The following is a 21869-nucleotide window of genomic DNA, read 5'->3' on the forward strand; positions in this document are numbered from 1 at the left end:
TGGAATGGAGGCAGAGAGATGTGGTTGGATTTGGGATATGATTTTAAGATTGATTACGTAGGACTGGATTTGATAAGGAGTGTAAAGGAATTAGGAGTCAAAGGTAACTCAGCTTTTTAGATTGAACAATAGGTAGATGATATGGGGAAGAATTGTTTTAGATCATGAAGCTTTCTCTGATAAGGTGAACTTTGAGCAGAGAACTGGTTGAAATGAGTGAGTTAATCAGTGTAGATATAGGTAAAGAGTGGTTTGGGTCAAGGGCACACTAAATAAAAAGGCCCCAAAGCAAGAGTTTATACACGTAAGTAAAAATGAAACGTAGGCCTTTGGATATAGGAGTTTAGGTTTTCAGTGTGAAGTTGGGACTGGAGATAGAAATGATGTCCAAGTTATCAGCGTGTAGATGTTATTGAAAGTCATGGGACTATATGAATTCAACTCAGGGAATATAGATAGAAAATAAGTCAGCAGTTGAACCCTAGGAGACTCTCAGCGTTCAAAGGTAGAGAAGATGAGGAGGACTAGCAAAGCAGACTGAGGAGAAGTGTTCAGGGAAGTACAAGAAAAAGAACTAAGAGTCTATAACTGGATGTTTTAAATTATCCTAGAATATTACCTGAAGAGATTTGTTTCAATGGGAAAGCAGCATAATCTTTGTTTTCCTACTTTGTTAGAACATGTTCATTATAAATGTGTTGTTGTCTCTTCAGTGCCGTGGATCATTGTGGCCTATTAGTAAAATTTTGTTAAAAGACTGTGGATAAAGGTGTCATAGTAGATAGAGAAAAGACACTACAATACAAACACACAGTTCATAACTTTTCTTGGCTCATAAAATGAATTTACTTTCAGATCAAGTTTTATCATCCTGTAATCCTACAGTTTTTAATTTCTACAATTATCTGAGAACACATCCTCTTTTGCTGAAACGTCATTTTGGATCATCTGATACATTTTCCACACATATGAGTCTAACAGGAAAAAGTGGACTGGCAGGAACAATTAATTTAAGTGAAAGACGATTATTTTTTACCACTGCCAGTGCTCATTTAAAAGCTGGCTGCCCAATGTTGGCTTTGGAAGTATTATCAAAGATGCCTAAAGTCATCAAGAAAACAAGACCTTTTTATAGAGCTTCTGGTTTTCTGGATACTAGTAAAGACTGTTCTCCTTCTTCTCCATTAAAGTTGGATGCAAGGGAAGATAAGTCTTCTGCTATTGATTGGTCACAGTCACTGATAAATGGTTTTGGATCTTCTTCAGAGGGTTCCTCAGAGAAGCAATCAAACTCCACTCTTTCTTTTGACTGGAGCCAACCAAGTGTTGTGTTTCAGGATGACTCTTTAGAGTTAAAATGGGACAGTGATAATGATGAAGAAGATGAGGATGTCCCTATTTCAATGAAAGAACTAAAACCTTTACAGAGAAAAACAGATAAAAAATTGGATGACATAAGTTCTAACTACACAGAATCTTTCAGCACACTAGATGAAAATGACCTTTTAAATCCATCAGAAGATATAATTGCAGTTCAGTTAAAATTTAGAGCGTGTTTAAAGATTCTCACAGTAGAACTTCGTACTTTATCTACCGGCTATGAAATAGATGGTGGAAAATTGCGTTACCAACTATACCACTGGCTTGAAAAAGAGGTGATAGCTCTTCAGAGGACTTGTGACTTTTGCTCAGATGCTGAAGAACTACAGTCTGCATTTGGCAGAAATGAAGATGAATTTGGATTAAATGAGGATGCTGAAGATTTGCCTCACCAAACAAAAGTGAAACAACTGAGAGAAAATTTTCAGGAAAAAAGACAGTGGCTCTTGAAGTATCAGTCACTTTTGAGAATGTTTCTTAGTTACTGCATACTTCATGGATCCCATGGTGGGGGTCTTGCATCTGTAAGAATGGAATTGATTTTGCTTTTGCAAGAATCTCAGCAGGTATGTAATTTACTTGATAGTCAAAAATAGTACATGTCTAAAACTGTTTTTGGTGTTTCTTTTTTGGTTTTGAATACTAAGACTTGATTTTCTTCATTACAGTTGCTTTAGGGAATGCTCCCTTTTGTGTGGTCCTTCATATTATGAATTAGTAGAGTATTTATAGTAGTTTCAGATGATTCAGTATCAGGCCTTATGACCTGCTTAATTCACACTCCAAAGTGTTGTCTGAATGCCTTGTAGGGTGACAGACTTCTTATTGCAAGAGGATATTGTCTTATTTTTTTTTTCCCTCTCTGTGCCCCTCAATTTCTTATTTTTAAATATTATTATTGGAATGCTGACTTCTTCACATCCCTTCTAAGTTTGTATTATGCTTTTATTTTTTAATTGTTTTGAAGTGTTTTAAAGAGCCCTTGATTTACTGAAGTAATGGTTTGTAACTGTAAATAGCTGGTTAACCTTTTATCCCTCTTTGTTTTTAAGGAAACATCAGAACCACTGTTTTCTAGCCCTCTGTCAGAGCAAACCTCAGTGCCTCTCCTCTTTGCTTGTACAGCCAATGCCAAAACAGTAGTTGCCAATCCATTATTGCACCTTAGTAATCTGACACATGATATTCTTCATGCCATAGTAAACTTTGATTCACCACCCCACCCTGATATCCAAAGCAATAAAGTAAGTATGCTTGGTTTCAAGCTTTTAATTCGTCTATACAATGATAAAATTACAAGATAAATATTAAGGTTTTTTTTTAAGTAATTTTAAACATCAGACTAAGCATAGCAGTTGTTACATTGTCAAGTTTATGTTGACTCCTATTAAAGAAATCTGGTTGTAGACTGGCTTATCTTACTCATGTTACTTACACCCAATAGAGTTCTTGAATTTTTTATCACAATGCCTAGTTATTTAGTCTAGCTGCTTTAAGAAAAATAGGTGCATATGAGTGCTTTAGTAGTACATTTAACCAAAAAGCTCATTGTTTTTTAAATATAGAAACTTAATATTTTAATGTAAAGGCACTAATATGTAAATGAAGTTTTCCCTTGTTAATACTAAAGAAATCCACATTTTAAGGATAATGTGAACTATTTGCCCCTGTCATTCTTCTAGGGTAGACAGTACTTTGTGAACCAGCTACAACAGAATCAGCTGCAGTGCTTGTTAAAAGTCTGGATTCTCAAGTTCACTCCAAACTTATTCGATCAGTTTGTGAGAGTATGTCCCAGGAATGTATATTTTTAAAGAAGCTCCTTGTGTGATTCTAATGCATGCAATAATTATATTGTTATAGTTAATTTTCTAATCAACCAAAGCATCCTATTCATCATTACTTTATCTGCTGTTAATGTCATATTTTATCTTTACTTTTCAGACATATTGAAATCCTTTGAAGTATAACTGACTTTGACCATTTTCATATATCCCTAGTGGTTTTTTCTGGTTTTTTTTTTTTAATAGTCTATCATATAGCTCTCATCTACCTCACAGGTTGTATCACACCAATTCGATTTTCTGTTTGCCTGATGGTGGACTGTCCTACAATTTTACCCTCTTTAGTTACCTTAATCCTTGTAATTAAATTTCACTACTTATTTTTCTGTACTGCTCTGTAGTATAAATGCCCATAGTTCTTGTTATACAGTTTGGAATTTAATTTCTTTCAGATTGTGCTCATTTTAGCCAAACTGTATTTCATATTTAAAACTAATTATAGCATACCTGTGGTGTATCAGTTAACCTTTTGCTGCTTAAGAACTGTCCTGAGGCCAGCGTGGTGGTTCACACCTCTAATCCCAGCATTTTGGGAGGTCGAGGCAGGCAGATCACCTGAGGCCAGGAATTCGAGACCAGCCTGACCAACGTGGAGAAACCTTGTCTCTACTAAAAATACAAAAAATTAGCCAGGCATAGTGACACATGCCTGTAATCCCATTTGCTCGGGAGGCTGAGGCAGGAGAATCACTTGAACCCGGGAGGCAGAGGTTGCGGTGAGCCAAGATTGCACCATTGCACTCCAACCTGGGCAACAAGAGCAAAACTCCGCGCCCACCCCCCGCCAAAAAAAAAAAAAAAAAAACTGTCCTGAAACATTAGTGGCTTAAAAAGCCATCATTTATTTTGCTTATAATTCTGTGAGTTGGTTCATTAGTTCTTTGGTTTGGGCCATCTCTACTAATGTCTGGACTCTCTCATTCATCTTTGGTCAACTGGTGGGTTAATCGGGTTCTAGATGATCTAAGATGGCATCATTTACATTTCTGTTGGTTGGCACATGTTGACAGCACTGACAGGAGAATCTGGGTCATATGTATCTCATCCTCCACAGGCAAGCCTAATATATTTGTCTGGATCCACCAAAGAAACAGAATCAGTAGGATGTATGTATGTATGTATGTGTGTGTGTATATATATATATATAAAATGAGAGATAGATTTATTATAAGGAATTGGTTTATGTGGTTTTGGAGGCTGAAAAGTCCCAAGATCTGCAGTTGGAGACCCAGGAGAGCTGATGATGTAGTTCCAGTCCAAATCAGAAGGCCTGAGAACCAGGAGAGCTGTAATTTAAGTTCAGGTCAGAAAGTCAGCAGGCTGAAGACCCAAAAAGAGCTGATGTTTTAGTTCAAGTCTGAAGACAGGAAAAGCAATGACCCAGCTCAGTGCAGTTAGATGCGAGTTACTCAGCCTTTTTGTTCTGTTCAGGTCTTGCCAATTGAGTCTACTCACATTACAGAGCACAATCTGCTTTATTCAGTCTGATTCAAATGTTTGTCTCGTCTGAAAACATCTCACAGACACCCAGAATTACGTTTGATCAAATGTCTGTGCACCCCATGGCCCAGTCACACCTAGATTTTTTTCAAATGGTGATTTCAGGGGTTCAAGAGCAGCAAGAATAGAATTTGCAAGGCTTTTTGAGGTGTAGATTCAGAACTCACCCTTCACTTCTGTTGGGTCCTCTTGGTCAAACAAGTGAAGCCCAGCTCAGATTCAGTGAGTGGAGAAGTACATCCAACTCTCTCTTGCAGAAGCTGCAAAATATTGTGATCATTTTTGCAAGCTCCCATACATAGTTTTTGTCATCTTCAATTATATAATATCTTTTAATTCATACCACGTTTTATTGACATTTGAAGGAAAAATTAGCAATTAGATTTGATTTGTCATTTTCCATTTTTATCTACAAAAAGACTGGCATACTTCACAATCAGATGAAGAATCTGGTCTTTTAATATTCTGGTCTAGTTTGCTTTCTTACCTAGCTGAAGCTTCTCCTTCATCCTCAGTTCTGCCTAATGTTACGGCCCTTGCCATGCCATGTTTAGAGTCTTCTCTTCCTTAAAACAAATGCCTGACTCCACTGCCTTTCAGTTACTGCCTTTCATACCTTATATCCTTTCTCTTTTCTCTAGTTTCACTCTCTTCAAATTGTTTTTAAGGTAACTAGAATATGTGGTAGCATATTCTTCAGTGACCTGTCCATTGGTGAACTGTCAGTTATCAGGCTGTCTCTTCATATTTTGGTTGAGGAAAAAGCAGATTGAGTGTTGGAGGGCTTACTTTAATACATGGTTCATGCTCTACTGGAGAGCTGACATGTGTTCCCCTTTGCTCTAGAAAAAGAAATTAGGTAGCAAATGTGTTTTATAATTTCTGCTGAAGACTTTAGCGTGTTTTCTTTAAATTTTCTGTAGTAAGACTCATGTAGATAAAAATGAGTGTTATAGAAAAAAAGGAAATAGTTTATGAAGGCAAAGAATCAAAAATTTTTTCATTCTTTTAAAAATGCTGATTATATTAGGTCTTGAAAAAAAATCTGTACTTTAAAAAGGTTTTACTTAAAGTAATTTTGTTTTTGTTTTCCAGGTGTATGTAATGCATACTTTAGCAGCCTCACTTTCTGCTTGTATTTATCAGTGCCTTTGTGGTAGTCATAACTACAGGTAACTATCTTTTTATGAAATTTAAGAATGCTTACAGTAAGCAATGAGGTTTCATATTTTGTATGTTAGTGGTTTAGAACTATATATAACAGTCTATTTTAAATAATGCAAAAAGCATATGGTTGAGGTTTTGAGTACTTTTTGTTCATATTTGAAATTTTTATGGCAAATGAATCTCAAACCCTTATTCTGTATGACTTATTTAGCAGCCTATTACTGGTCACTGCCTTATGTCAGACATTGTGATTGGCACTGAGAATTTTAACGCGAATAATATGATAAGGTCTATTTCTTAGGGTCAGTCTAGTTAGAAACAAACATGTGAGTTGATAAATGATATGTATGTAATATGACATAGTACTAAAATGGTAACTATAATAAGACAGTAGATAGTAAAAGGCTCAGGGACCACAGGGGAGGGAGTAACTTGGAATTGAGAAAAATTTTACCGCATAATTGATGTATAGGATATTTCTCTGTATTTCTCTTTATGTTATAAAGTTTTACTGTAATTTTTCTAGGCTTTAAAAAAATAGTTTGTTACCCTCTGGGGTCTTTCTATATCTATCTTTAGTTCTTTGAAATACTCTATTTCTTCAAGTATTGTCTCATCTCTCTTCTATCTTTCCTATTAAACAGATACTGCAACTTCTGGGTCATTTCTTAATGTTCTTTTAACTTTCCCGTCCTATATTCCTTTTCTTTATCTCTTTTTGTTTCATTTCAGGAGAAATTCTAGCTTCATTTTCCAAACACGGATTCATTATTCAGTAATGTCCTGTCTGATTTAGCAATAATGTATATTTTAGAAATTCTATTTTTCATTTTCAGGATCTCCTGTTGAATTTAGTATTTGCTTCTGTTTCTATAACATTTCTTGATTTAAAAAAATTTTTTTGAGTATGGAGTACTTTACTGATAAGTTGGGTTTCTCAGATGAAGATCTTTTGTTGAGTTTGTTATTTCTTACATGGTGTCAGCCTTCCTTGTTAATTTTTGGTTGTCTGTCCATTTTATGTTTTTGAATTTTCTATGGGTAGCCTTACTTACCACTCTGGTTGTATATTTCCCAAGGTAGCTTCCACTTTATTTCTTTAACCCTGATCCTTCAAGAATTCACTTTCTTATTATTTAGGCTTTATTTTCATTAACTTCTTTTTATCTTTCCTATCTATGATTTCTATAGGAATGAGGGAGTGTTTTTTTGTTGTTACTCTGCCATCTTGAAACTGGAAAGTAAAGCAAGAGAAACTACAAAGGCATCAAAATGTTATAACCAATGAGATTTGCCAATCATAACAGATTTACACCAATAAATGCGTTATATTTAAGTATTATATTCATGTACCTAATGTATGATATAGGAATTTCTAAAGGAAATTCCTTATACCATTTTCTGTCAGAAGTATTTCATAGTTTATGTCAAGCTGCAAGTTTTTTTGTTCATTCATCTGTTAGTCTTCGCTTTGCATCTTTTACTTGGGGAAGCTTATCCTGAATTCTCAAATTGTGTGAAATACTCCTCTGTTTTGCCTTGATAGCATCGTATGCATAGGTTTCATCTTTTAAGAGTAGTATGATAACATTATTTGTGTTTTGTTCCCCTATTAAATTTTATGGGGACAGAAACATTGTTATTCCTTATATGCCTAGTACCTGCTACAGTGCCTGATGTAGGGTAGGCTAGCCATTGTACATAAAAGTGAGCCTAAACTGACTTCATTTTCAACCAGATAACTATGTTTTTAAGTCAAATATGTAATCTTGCTTCTTGTGGTACATAGCGATTTAGTTTTCTCATTTGTACTTATTCTGTCCCTTAAAATGTGTTTTAATTTAGAAAATGTGTATATTTACACTTAAAGGATACTTTGTTTTTATATAGCACTAGACTGTACATTATACTACTTAGATGTACTAGCAGTATAATTAATAAATAAAAATTGATACTCTTGAAATTAGATCTGAAACATGAAAATATTATATAAAATTTATCATAGATTTAAATATTGTTTTCTTCTCTTAGTTCATTTCAAACAAATCAGTTTACTGGAATGGTATATCAGACAGTACTGCTTCCTCATCGACATTCTTTGAAAACAGGAAGCTTAGATGAAGCATTAACTCCCAATACATCACCAGCTCAATGGCCAGGTATAATTTTTATGTATAAATCAGTTTTTTCTTAGTCTTATTTATAATCTTAGATAAGTAAAAAGACTATTTTAGTTTTGCCACATGATAATCATTGTTAAATATTGTTAGAATTGATACCAGTTAAGTATTCACCACTCATTCTGAATTACACAGTTACTTAACATTAGTATTCCCTTGATCATTATACTAATATAACTCAAATGTTTTGTAATACCATTTTTTAAATCATTTTGCTTTTGACATACTAGAAAAACCCCTCTATGAAAATTTATCTATGAGATCTTAGTCATGGAAGATTTTAATGTTTAATATTAAAGATTTTTAATGTTTCTCTCAAATAGCTCATTTGTGCTTAACTGTAATAACCCTACTAGTCTGTGAATCTAGGGAAGAAGATACAGTATTAAATCCTGATGCAATACATTTTTTCCTAAAATTAGAAAAATATAGTTAATTTTTAAAATTTTAAAAATTTATAGTCAGTGACAGCTATGTTTGTTTGTTTGTTCTAGGAATAACTTGTCTAATTCGACTTTTGAATTCTTCTGGCGAGGAAGCCCAGTCAGGGCTTACAGTCTTGCTCTGTGAAATTCTCACAGCAGTGTATCTTAGTCTCTTCATCCATGGCCTGGCCACACATTCAAGTAATGAGCTATTTCGGATTGTGGCCCATCCTCTAAATGAGAAAATGTGGTCTGCTGTATTTGGTGGAGGTGCACATGTTCCTAGCAAAGAACAGACACATTCAAAAACTTTACCTGGTGAGTTTAAAATTTTTTTTAGGACTGAAGCTTTATTTATCTGAGTGATATCATTCTCAAACGTAATGACATTTTAATTTAGTTATAGAAAGTTCTTGTTACAGACCATTTGCAAAAAGCATAAACAAATAGTCATACGGTGAAAATGCAGTATTAAAGTTTCTGGTGTGGTTTTTAATCTTTAAGATATTCTTGTACCAATAATTAGAACGATCTTATGTAAATTTATTAAATATTTTGCTGTTGAAACTTTTGTTTTGAAACACACTGTAATATTGGTTTTTGTTCTATCCCAAATACAGATTCTTTCTTCTTTCTTTGGCAGGAAGGCACTTTGCTATGCCTAGCCCCCACCAGGTAGTGGTATTCTCCATGGAATGTGTGGGCTTTTCCAAAGCTCTTTCAGCCATCAGTTCTCATAGCCCTCCCAGTCTTGCAGGCAAGATATGAGCTTTAGAAATAGGCTTTTATCATTCAGCTTGCTTTGTGTTGTTTTGAGGGGTTGGGGTACAGTGGGCCAGTTTTATTTTGTTTGTCATTTATAGAAAATTGAGAAGTTTCCTTTGATCAAGCCATATTTTTGATTTAAAACAATGATTAGCAGTTTAGAAAACTCTCTGCTATTTTATTCTGCTTTTAAATTCTTTGTTTTTTTATATTTCTGTCCCTTAGACTTTAACATTTTAAAGTGTATAAAAATATAACACTGTCAGTGCTAATCATAGAAAATCAGACTATGGCTTGAAATGACTAGAAAAACATTTCAAATTAGGCTGCTTTATGATTTGCATATTATGATTCTGGCCATTGGAGTTTTTGGATTTCTAAGTGTTCATAATACCATGAAAAGTAAATTTTTTAAACAATTGTATCCCCATTTAAAAACTTTCTAATGTTAAAACTGTATTTTTTTCATGTATTAGCCCATGTGTGATAATCTTGGTTTTCCAATTATGGAGGGCATGAGGAGTAGCTTTATTTTTAATATATAGTACTTGAAAACTTATTTCATTCTATATTGATGTTGAATAAATTGAAAATGTTAAATGTTTTTCCAAAAAAAAAAAAAGCCCTATGCATACACTTGAGAGAAGCTCAGCAAGGTTATTTATCTCTTTATGAATTTTCATTCACTTCTTCCCTGACGTTTACACTGAACATATGCTTGTACATATAGGTGTATGTGGGCTTGGATATATATGTTTTGGGAGGTCAAGCAGTTGGTGAGGGACATGAGAGAATACGAAAAACTTGAATTTGGCTTCATTATTTGGGAAAAAAATTATTGCCAAAATCTATACCATGATTGATGAATATTCTTTGAATGAAGCATATTAAAAAGAAGTTAGAAAAGTTGTTATCTTGTTAAAATATTTAAAAGTTATTAGTAGCAATGTTGGCATATATTATACTTTTCAAAAGCAGTTTCCACTAACCTGTGGCCCTGCATGACTATATAGCAAAAAATCATGATGGCCTACCTTCTACTTCCTCTCCTTAATTGAAATTGTTTCTTCAGGTACCTAGGACTCTCATACTTTCTAGTCTGGGTCCTGCCTCTTTCTTCCATCAAGAAAAAACAGGCAGGAATTTCTTTATGTATAATACTTACCATGAGGCAAATTCAGTTTATAACTTTCAGCAGAGTTCAACTAGCTTTTTCTGTAAAAGGCCAAATATCTATTTTAGGTTTTGGAGTCCATTTGGTATTTCACAACTATTTAGTTCTGCCCTTGTAGCACAAAAGCAGCCATAGACCATTTGTAAACAGATGAGTATAGCTGTCTTCTAATAAAACATTATTTATTTGTTGGATTGCAATTTGCCAACCCCTGCTTTACAAGTAGAAGCATTTTATTATTGCTCTATTTGGAATAGAATATTTGCCTTGCCTGTTAAAGGAATTTCAGGTTTTAAGAACAACTAAAGTTAATATTTTGGGACATAGAGCTCACTGTGGGTCTCTTAAAGTATTTGACCTAACCACAAATTGTACTTATGAAATAGTGTAAGTGGCATCAGAGGGATAATTTATAATCTTCCCTGCCATGGCCCTTAGCTTCCTTGAGCCAATCTAGGGGCTAATTCAGTTTTTGCTGTTGTAAAATACTGAAAATGTAGAATGCTAACATGACTTCTCCAGAAACCTGATAGGATCCTGCCTATTACTCATCCACCTACCACACTTTGCTTACTACTTTGATGGCTGTTTTCTCTCTCTCGTCCCTCCCATTTGCCTTAAATTAAACTCATTTACTTCTACTTTTTCTTCTTATGCATGTCAGATTTCATATGCAAATTTACCTTATTTGCCAGATTTACCTTTGCTTATTAAAATATTAAGTATTTTGTTTTTGTAACATTCCTTTTCTGTTTTTTAAAAAGTTGTTTATTGTGCTTTTTGTATAGTTTTTTTTAAAGACTAATTTCACATGAAATTTGCCTTGGACTATATTTATACTTGAGATATCTGAATTCAATTAAGGAAAAACTTTCAAAGTCTAAGGAAAGTAAGATCCATAGCTCTGTTGAGTTTAATTTTAAATTAAAAATTGGTAAATTAATTTTGACCATGTTTTTAATATGTTCTGAGAAAAATTCATTTGTTAAGACTCTGATCTTGTTGATTTAAAATGTTAAAAAGGGATAAATTGTTGCTAAGGAATGTCCAGATATCCATAAAAAAGAAAATGAAAATACATTCTTACTAGCCATCAGGTCTCAATTTCATCCATTTTTCCTGAGCACAGATATATGTAAGGAACCTTACTGAAAGTCCAGGTTGATCTTTGTATAAGATTGGTGCAAAAGCAATAGCAAAACCGCAGTTACTTTTGCACCAATCTTATTAACCACTCTAGTTATTGGTTGTAGGCAAAAATACCATTACATAAATTATTTTGGGGGGGCCATTATAAATCCGTCATAAGCTGTATCCTACCACTTATTTAACCCCAAGTAAAAAATAAAGTGACCTAAAATTATCTGCATCTATATGTTTAACCTCAGCTGATAAAAAGGAATACTTAAAACATATTGTTCACTTAGTGGTAGGGCTGGATATGGTCATATCCAGGTTATGTGGTGCTCATCTGTCCTTGAGTACCCAGAAAGTATTCTAAATACAATCATGGAAGTAACTGAAGGAGTACTTAAAGAAAACATGAATGGTACGATTTGTCCATTTGCTAACCAGAAAAAAAGGAATATATTCACTGAATGATGAGAACTAAAGGCCTGCTGGTTTCAAAGCCAAGCTAATTTGAAAAGGAGCAGGAGGGCTGGGCATGGTGGCTCACACCTGTAATCCTAGCATTTTGGGAGGCCTAGGTGGGCAGATCACCTGAGGTCAGGAGTTTGAGACCAGCCTGGACAACAAGGTGAAACACTGTCTCTACAAAAATTAGCCGGGCGTGGTGGCGTGTCCCTGTAGACCCAGCTACTCAGGAGGCTGAGGCAGGAGAATCGCTTGAACCTGGGAGGTGGAGGTTGCAGTGAGCTGAGATTGCGCCACTGCACTCCAGCCTGGGCAACAGAGCGAGACTCCATCTCAAAAAAGAAAAGAAAAGGAGCAGGCAGAAAGAGAAAAGGAAACAAGCGAAGAGAAAGGGAAAGAAGTGAAGGTCCTATGGAGTAGGGATCCACTGAAAACTAGAGAGAGAAAATCTCAGAACAGAAAGTCAACCAAGACAAGGAACTACTAGCAGCATTGTCTTTCAATATAAAGTAACGTTCAGAAATCTCAGTTTTTTTAAGGCATTATTCTGTTGCCCTGAAAACTTACCGAGGCAGGACAGCAACCTGATAAATCTTAGGTTGTAGGTAAGCAGTCCTGTGTGTTTGGATTACTGCTAATCATAATCATGATGTACCAGGAGTCTAATTGCATTAAGTAATGTTCAATATACATTGGTGACCAAGGGAATAAAACTGTGTGTTTTAGAAAAGTTGACTTGAATCCAGTTAAAATTAATGTATATTTAAAAATTTTTATCTTTTAAATTTGGCCAATGAAAGCTGACAAATCTAGAATATTTCATTTTCCTGACTACTCAAACCAGTGTCAAAGCATTGTATATTGAAGATGAAATACATGCATATTGAAATACATTGTATATTGAAGATGAAATACATTGTATATTGAAGATGAAATACCCTTAAACATATTTTCTAAAAGTGTTCCGTAAGTTTAGGTACTGTATTATGAGAGGAATTTGAAAGCCATCATTTGTTTTCCTTGTTCTGTTATAAATTTGGATTTAAATTTTCTTTGCATTGATGGCCTCATGAACTAGATTATATTTCTTTCTATATATCTATTATATACTTAATGTATTCTTGTAGTAACATAATATTTAAAGATAAGTTAAGCTTCATAACTGAAGAAAATGATAGATTTTTATTAGACTGTAGTCTGGCAGGTCAAAATTCTTAACAAAAATGTTAATGTACTTAATTTTTAATCACATTATTTTTTGTGAATTCCACATTATATATTAATGAAGAGTTTGATTTTTCTAATTAACTGAAACTGTAGTGCAGGTGTATGTTCATGGAGCTCTGAATTGTTTTTTTATGGTCAATTTTGAAGAAGAGAACCAGCTAAGCAATAGCAATTTTCAAAAAATTACTTTTTCTGCTAACAGTTAGAAATCCATACTTTTGCTTTTCATTCTGTATTATAAATAAAGCAATGTTTGTAAGAATTGTTACTGTGTTTTGTGATACTTGCATTTATAAGAACTGTGAATTATCTCTTTATCTTAATAAATTCGTAGTAATGATTTTTTTATGTCTCCAAGTTGAGGAATGGAAATATAAAATGAACATTTTATTTGTGGTAAGCATGTCATGTATTTTTTACTATGAGATTGCCAATGATATTCTAGACATAAAGTTTATTTCTGACTTATTACGCTAAAACAGATCAGAAAATCCATTTTTTTGCTTTTTCTTATAAAACTTGTGTAAAAATGAAAGTTCTGAGTTCAGTAGTCAGTGATTATCACGTCATTGCTAACATTCCTTTAGCAAAATAAGCAAAACAGCAAAATATCTTGACCAGAAAAGACTTGAGCATATTAAAATATAAAACAAAATAGGTGATTTAAAATATAATTGAATATGCCAAACATTTAACTGGTGGTTTATTATAAGGAACTTTTAAAAGACTGCTGAACTTCAAAGTAACTAATTCTGTGGAAGGGAATACTTTGCTTTTCTTTTCTTTGTGAGGCAGTCTTGTACTGTCGCCCAGGCTGGAGTGCAGTGGCGTGATCTCAGCTCACTGCAGCCTCCGCCTCCCGGGTTCAAGCGATTCTCCCACCTCAGCCTCCCAAGTAGCTGGGATTACAGGCGTGCACCACCACACCTGGCTAATTTTTGTGTTTTTTGATAGAGACGGGCTGGGCTGGTCTCAAACTCCTGACCTTCAGTGTTCCGCCTGCCCTGGCCTCCTAAAGTGCTTGGATTACAAGTGTGAGCCATCACGCCTGGCCAGGAGTACATTTTTGTTAGACTTTTCATTGAAGACCATATAATATAAATTTTAATTTAAAGTTTAAAAAGTATTCATTCATTTTACAAATGACTCAGGAAGGCAAATTTTTATACAAGAGTAGAGAAAGCATAGAGGATAAAAGAAACTCCAAGAAATGTGCATGTATGGATTTTTACATATAATCTTTTATTTCACTGCTAAAGCCTGATGACAAAAGAAGAAACTAACCCTATAAGAAATGCAACATTCGTTTATCTGACCTAGACTCCCTCATTCAATGTTTTCTTCTCTTTTTTTTTTTTTTTGAGACAGGGTCTTGCTCTGTCGCCCAGACAGAGTGCAGTGAAGTGGTGCGATCACAGCTCATTTTACAGCCTTGGCCTCCTGGGCTCAAGTGATCCTTCCACCTCGGTGCCCCAGGTAGCTGGGACTGCAGGTGCAGGCCATCATTGATTAGCTTAGTTAATTTTTTAGGTTTTATTTTTGTAGAGACAAGGTCTCACTTTACCCAGGCTGGTCTTGGACTCCTGGACTCAAGTGATCTTCCCACCTCAGCCTCCCAAATTGCTGGGATTACAGGTGTGAGCCACCATGTCCTGCTTAATTCAATATTTCTGTGTACCTTACTGAGACCAATCATGTGATCTCTCTCTTCAACCCAGTTTTCTAATATTTCTAAGTCCTAGGTCCTGCAGCAAAATGGCTTGAATATATTTTCTCCATTATAGTTTTTTATTATGACTAAAAACACATGATATAAAATTTACCAAGTGAACCATTTTTAAGTATATAGTTTAGTAGTAAGTCTATCATGTGGTGAAACAAATCTCTGTAACCTTTTCATCTTGCAAATCTGAAACTATACCCATTAAACAATTCCCCCACTTCATACAATCCCTGGTAATCACCATTCTACTCTGTTTCCAGGAATTTGATTACTTTATATACCTCATATAAGTGGAATTATATAGTGTTTTGTCTTTTTGTGACTGGCTTATTTCACCTAGTGTAATGTTCATCCATGTTGTAGCTTGCGACAGAATTTCCTTCTTTTTTAATGCTGAATGTTCCATTGTGTGTGTATATTCCATTCACATTTTCAATAAGTTTGTTGAGTTTGGGTTGAAATCTTATATACAGAACCGTGTTGTGGCATTCAGAGTGATTGAAAAGTAAGTACTACTCTAGGGCAGTGACTTCAGGCTTTTGAATACATTACCTTATCCATAAAACATGCTTGACCAAATTCTCAATATATGTATATTGATATCTACTACTATCGATCCAGATGTTAAACATTGACAAAATTTAGTTTCTTCTCCTTACTTTCCTTCTTTCCCTTCTTTCCCTTCTTTCCTCTGCTTTCTCCTCTCCCTGCCCCTATCTCTCCTTTCTTCTTGTCCCTTCTCCTTTCCCTCTACTTCTTCCCCTGTCCCTTTCTTCTTTTCTACCTCCTTCCCTTCTCCTTCTGCCCTTTCCCCCTATTTATCAAAAAATAAATCTAAATAGAAGTTGTAGTATTTTCCTTCCATATTCTGGTGAATCATTTTGCACACCAATTATTATGGAGACTGCCTTGCTCTGTGGTTTGGAGACAAATCACTGCTTTCTATTAAGATATTTATTATTTCATTTTTATAGATATTTATGGAGCCATGTTCAAGATACTGCATATGGCAATGATCCTAGGAAGACTTTGAGGGTCAGTCTTTCTAAAAGCTGGATAGTATCATCTTCCAGACTTTTTTGTTTGTTTGTTTGTTTGTTTTTTTGAGACAGAGTCGCACTCTGTCACCCAGGCTGGAGTGCACTGGCATGATCTTGGCTCACTGCAACCTCTGCCTCCCAGGTTCAGGTGATTCTTGTATCTCAGCTTCCCAAGCAGCTGGGACTACAGGTGCACACCACAACACTTGGCTAATTTTTGTATTTTTAGTAGAGATGAGGTTTTGCCATTTTGGCCAGGCTGGTCTCAAACTCCTGGTCTCACGTGGTCTGCCTGCCTGAGCCTCCCAAAGTGCTGGGATTACAGGCACGATCCACTGTGCCTGGCCAGACTTTTTTTTTTTAATCACTAATCTTATTCTTTGATGATTAAGAAGTACCTTCAATTAATTGCTTCTTTAATCCTTTTATTTTTGGAATATTTGAAGTTTACTGGGAAAATCATGTTTTACATTTAATTTTGAGGATTTGTTTTATACTTAGTGTTCACGTACATTTGTAGTTCTCACACTTTTTACCTGAAGATAAAGGTTAATATATACCTCTTAGGAGACTGAGGACTTAGACTGAATTGGCTTGCTGAAAGCAAGAAATAAATTTGAAATCTATTTGTCTTAAACTTACGTGACTTTTATCTTTTTCATATATGGGGGGCTCAGTTTGAAGGTCCAGACTAATGTGCCTCCTGAAGCTTCATGTATACTCTGGCACACTCATGAATAGCTCTGTGAATATGGGTGCCTTAGATTGAGAAATAGAGAGTGAGACCTGCTGGTTACTTTAAGTTCAGTAATTTTGTTGTTTGTTTTGTTGTTGAGACAGGGTCTTGTTCTGTTGCCCAGGCTGGAGTGCAATGGTGTGATCTCAGCTCACTGCAACCTCCACCTCCTGGGCTCAAGTGATCCTCCCAAGTAGCTGGGACTACAGGCATGTGCCACCATGCCCAGCTAATTTTTGTATTTTTTTGTAGAGACTGGGTTTCACCATGTTGCCCAGGCTGGTCTTGAACTCTAAGTTCAGTTTTTAAAGAAATGACATTTAAATCTACATTCAGAATATTAATTTCATTGTGCTGATTTTAAATGATAAACTGAAAAATAAATATTAACTTAAAAACCTTCCCCTTATATTTTAGTTTTAATCACAGCAATATATGTGTGTGGTAACAAGTCTAGTAGTACAGAAGAATTTATAGGAAGGAATGTGGTCTTATTCCTCTGCTCCTCCCCTTCCCTATGTGTAGCCTGTTAGCCATTTCCCATTTCTGTTTTGGGTTCTTTGGGGAGTTACTTTTATAATTCTTAGAAAACCACAGTGCAGATATTCTGAGGGTGAGGAAAGGATTCTTAAGGGAAGGAAGGTGTATTTGTCTGTACTGTCTACTATCTTGACATGGAAGCTTTGTTTTAAAAAGTACAAGAAGGGGAACATCACACACTGGGGTCTGTCGTGGGATGGGGGGATTGGGGAGGGATAGCATTAGGAGATATATCTAATGTAAATGACGAGTTAATGGGTGCAGCACACCAACATGGCACGTGTATACTTATGTAACAAACCTGCACGTTGTGCACGTGTACGATAGACCTTAAAGTATAATTTTTTTAAAAAAAAAGTACTTCCAGGGAAAACAACTGAAACTTATTTTTAAAATTTATGTCAGGGCATGATTCTGTTTTTCCTGTGAATGCCTTAGTTTTTCTTCAGCCACTTTCTAGCCTCCCTATACCTCTTAAAATTCATAAACTCTATATTCAAGTTGCTCTTAATTTCTCCCTAATACTATTTCCTTTCTTCTGTTACTAATAAAGTAGCTGTTTTCCCATAATAATATAACCATAGGGTTAGTTTGCACCCAAGGAGTGGCAAACGTTCTTGATATTTGATTATTAGCATTTTCAAAAACAACCAGTTGAACACCCAGCAGCTATAGTTTTTATTGGTGCCCCTAAGCTTCACGACCAATCTGACCCAGCAGGATTAAAGCATAAAATTGCCTTAAGTCTTCCTACAATTGGAGGACAAAGAAGAGGGAGTAACTACCCTATTGACAAGTCACAGGTCGTTTCTTGTTTACTGGGTGGCATCGCTAAGGTCCTTTTAGTTAAAGCATCTAAAGTAATACACATTCATTACTGTAAAACTGCCAATTTTTTTTCCTTTGGTCCTGCTTCATTAAAAGTGTTGTTTTTGTTGCTGTTGTTTTTGAGATGGAGTCTTGCTCTGTTGCCCAGGCTGGAGTGCAGTGGTGTGATCTTGGCTCACTGCAACCTCCTCCTCCCAGGTTCAAGCGATTCTCCTGCCTAAGCCTCCCGAGTAGCTGGGATTACAGGCACATGCCACCACACCTGGCTAATTTTTGTATTTTTAGTAAAGGCAGGGTTTCACCATGTTGGCCAGGCTGGATCCTGACCTCAGGTGATCTGCCCGCCTCTGCCTCCCAAAGTGCTGGGATTATAGGCGTGAGCCACCACACCCAGCCAAAAAGTGTTTTAATAAGTGGTTTTATACTTCCTGGTGTTGAGTCTGTAAATTTTAAACATTTCCTCCCAGTGTGGTTAGTATTTTCATGTCATGTGACTGGATTCACAGCTTGTAGTTTCAAATGTTTCTGTCTTTAAAAACTCTCTTATATTTTACTTTTAAAACTATTTTTATCTACCAGTGGGTCAGTAAAAGAAAAAAAGAAAACTATTTTTATGACATACTAATCTTGGCAAAAATCTATTAATTTAACATTGTACGTTTTATTTTTTTCAGAGATTGTCTATACTTCTTGGTTCACATGCTTTTTAATAACATAAAAACAGCCAGGTACAGTGGCACAAGCCTGTAGCCCCAGCTACTCAGGCATCTGAGGTGTGGGTATCCCTTGAGTTAAGGGATTAAATCCAGCCTAGGCGACATAAGGAGACCTCCATCTCTTAAAAAAGACAAAACAGTAATGTTAAAGCCAAATGATAAATTGATAAATTTATCTTAAAACTTAGCATTAAGTTTTTGAAAGGTAAAAAAATACCTCTATAGTTCTCACTTTTCACTTGATGAGAAGTTGGTAAACTACCGTTTAAGTTTTAGAATGTGTGTTAATGTATGCAGCAGTAATACTGGAAACTTGATTGTTGGTTATCAAATGTTAGTAAGAACAAAGAAAAAAATTTGCACATTTAATCTCACAGTTCCTTTTAAAATCATTTGAAAGATTAAGTAGTAATCATGCCACTTTTTAGTAATCTCTTAGAATACTAATATTTTATTCATCTTTGCCTTTTTCTGAAATAACCAAATTACTGTGTTAAACTCAGCTTGATTATAGCTTGTCATAATGCATGTGCATGCTGTGTCTGCAAGCTGAGACGCTTCAAACAATAAAACCAAATTGTATTACAGCACAAGTATTTGCATTCCTTTGGAAGGTGAGTAAAATCTCATTGGAACCATTAAAGGAGAATATTGGTGTGCCTTAATGTGGAATTGTTTGCCGGTGTATTAGATCATGCCTTTGTCTGCAAAATCCTTGATTGGCTACTGGTGATTTGCATTTTGTAACTCAAGGTTGATTAAAGATTTGTATAACTTTTTTAATGCTAGTATCTTTAGTATTCTGAGGTAATATACTAAAAAAATACTATCTAATTGTAGAGTGTTCACAAAATAAAGCAACAAAATTGCATTATTTTCTTCTTTGTAATTCCATTGACTAGAAAATTCTATCTCTGAGCCATTTCCGAAAGTTTGAATCAGTTTAAGTAGTTATGGTGCCTGAATTTTGTTTATATTTTCTAATGAAAAATATAGTTTTAGATATAAGGCCACATCATTACGGAAGAATCTCAGAAGGGAGTTGTTGCTTTTAATTAACAGTGACATCCCATGATAATCTTTAAAAAAAGCAAAGTAGAAGGATGTTGGAAATTTCCTATCATGTTCCTAGTTAAATTGTGGACTGATTTATGGGCGGATATTACATCCTTTTATTTTTCACATACAACAGGTCAGTCAGCATTTAGAGAGTGAGGGACAAATTGAGGAAAAAGCAGAGGTTGCTAGACAGAAATGATTTTTGTCTTCCTCTACTTTACCTGCTGTGTACTTTCATAATCTTAGTCTTATTTTTTTGTGTGTGCTTATTTGTAGTTAACCTTAGATCGTATATAAACACAGGTGAAATAAATGCAATGAGAATAGTACTTCAGTAACATTTTCTTTTCTTTTTGTTAGTTTCTTCACTAGTTGAAGAAGGAGAAAAACAGAACAAACGTTTTAGGCCGTCAAAAATGTCTTGCAGAGAATCTGCCCCACTGACCCCTTCCTCAGCACCAGTAAGCCAGGAGTCACTGGCAGTTAAAGAAAAGTTCATCCCACCTGAGCTCAGTATCTGGGACTATTTCATAGCTAAGGTAATCAAAGTGCTATCTAGATCAATATTTTCATAGTCAAATAGAAATGAGAATATCAGAAATAAGTGTCATTTTTGGTGCTTCCAAATGTTTTCCCACTTTGGTTTAGAAAATTTTCATTAGTATGAGGCTACATTCCAAAAATATATACCCTAGAATATTTTGACCATATTTCATATAGTTTTTAAGGCAGTTTTTTGGTAAATTATGACGTTTGCATTTTAAACAATAGCTTTTGCATTTGTTTATATTTCTTATAAGATAAAAGAGAATTTGCGTAACATCTTCGTGTTAATGTACTTGATGGTGATTAAGGAATCAAAGTGCTCTGGTCATCTATTATCCATATACTTTTTTTTTAATACTACAGCAGTCTCTCATTATTCTGAAATGCATAAATTTCAATTACCAGTGTTAAGTAACATTATTCCCTCAACAACATGGTTCAGATTTGTTACCACAGTACATTAAATATGAGTGAACATCCCTGCTAGCGCTTCATTCTAGAAATCACTTTGTAAATATGCACTTTTTGATCAGTGACCAATCATGTCAGTTCTTTTAAAGTCTTTCAGTGATTGATTATGTAGCACCTGTTACTCAGTTCATACACAGCAAAGCATGCAGTTGTTTTGCTTCATCTCCTGTGATAAACCCATATGATAGTGTACAAAATTGGATTTGATCAAAAGAGGGAAGTGGCCAACTAAGATGAAAGTGCATCCATAAAATGATAATACTGAGAGTGAAATTCAAGTTGAACATAAATGAAGTTAGAGAGAAAATAGCCAACTGTGGGTATGTTGACAGTGCTGCCATTTGAAAGACTCTAGATGAACAGCCAGAGGAATTTAGTGAAAGTGAACTTACAAATGTAGAAAGTAGTTGTGATAAAATGATGAAGATGTTCAGAGATAGTGACTTTGCCAAAAAACTTTACATTAAAGGGATTCACAACATTGAAAATGCAAAGAACAGTATGTTGGAAGCTGATAAAATCTTAGAAATGTGGCAGTTTGTTTAAGGCACAGAAGAAATGCTTGCTTCATATCCTGAGTTACAGAGATAGAAGGCAATCGCTGTTCAAACTACTCTTGATAAAATGTTTTATTTCTTTGTATTCCTAATGTTTTAATTACAGTATGTTAAATTAGTTTATTTAAAAAAACTTTTTCTATACATTTATAGCTGATGGTAAGAGTTTTTAGTGTTTTGACAAATATCTTTAAAGGTCACAAAACATTTGTAACTTTTCCCATTATTATTGCTCTGTATAGTTTCTGCGTGCATGGTCATTTTTGTAGGCATGCAGTACTGTGCAAAACGACTGCCTATATAAGTATCTTTCACTTTTTGTGTCATCAGCCACATCCCTCACATTCTCAATTTCCAGACGTTCTCCTGCACAAATTGACATCTATCTCTAACTG

The 21869-nt window shown here is 34.9% G+C and overlaps 1 protein-coding gene across 6 annotated transcripts in view; it reads left to right on the forward strand.

The window, feature by feature from the left end:
• Positions 1–21869, forward strand: part of DMXL1 (Dmx like 1) — a 185921-nt gene that overhangs the window by 106317 nt on the left and 57735 nt on the right. For all 6 annotated transcript variants that reach the window (XM_063665158.1, XM_063665156.1, XM_054489789.2 and 3 more), the window contains 6 exons: positions 856–1946; positions 2433–2624; positions 5820–5896; positions 7923–8050; positions 8566–8814; positions 20261–20439. In XM_063665158.1, the coding sequence (XP_063521228.1) occupies positions 856–1946; positions 2433–2624; positions 5820–5896; positions 7923–8050; positions 8566–8814; positions 20261–20439 (1916 nt within the window). The remainder of the gene's footprint in view (positions 1–855; positions 1947–2432; positions 2625–5819; positions 5897–7922; positions 8051–8565; positions 8815–20260; positions 20440–21869) is intronic.

This window comes from Pongo pygmaeus, chromosome 4 (genome assembly GCF_028885625.2).
Source record: "Pongo pygmaeus isolate AG05252 chromosome 4, NHGRI_mPonPyg2-v2.0_pri, whole genome shotgun sequence".
Classification (NCBI taxonomy): domain Eukaryota; kingdom Metazoa; phylum Chordata; class Mammalia; order Primates; family Hominidae; genus Pongo; species Pongo pygmaeus.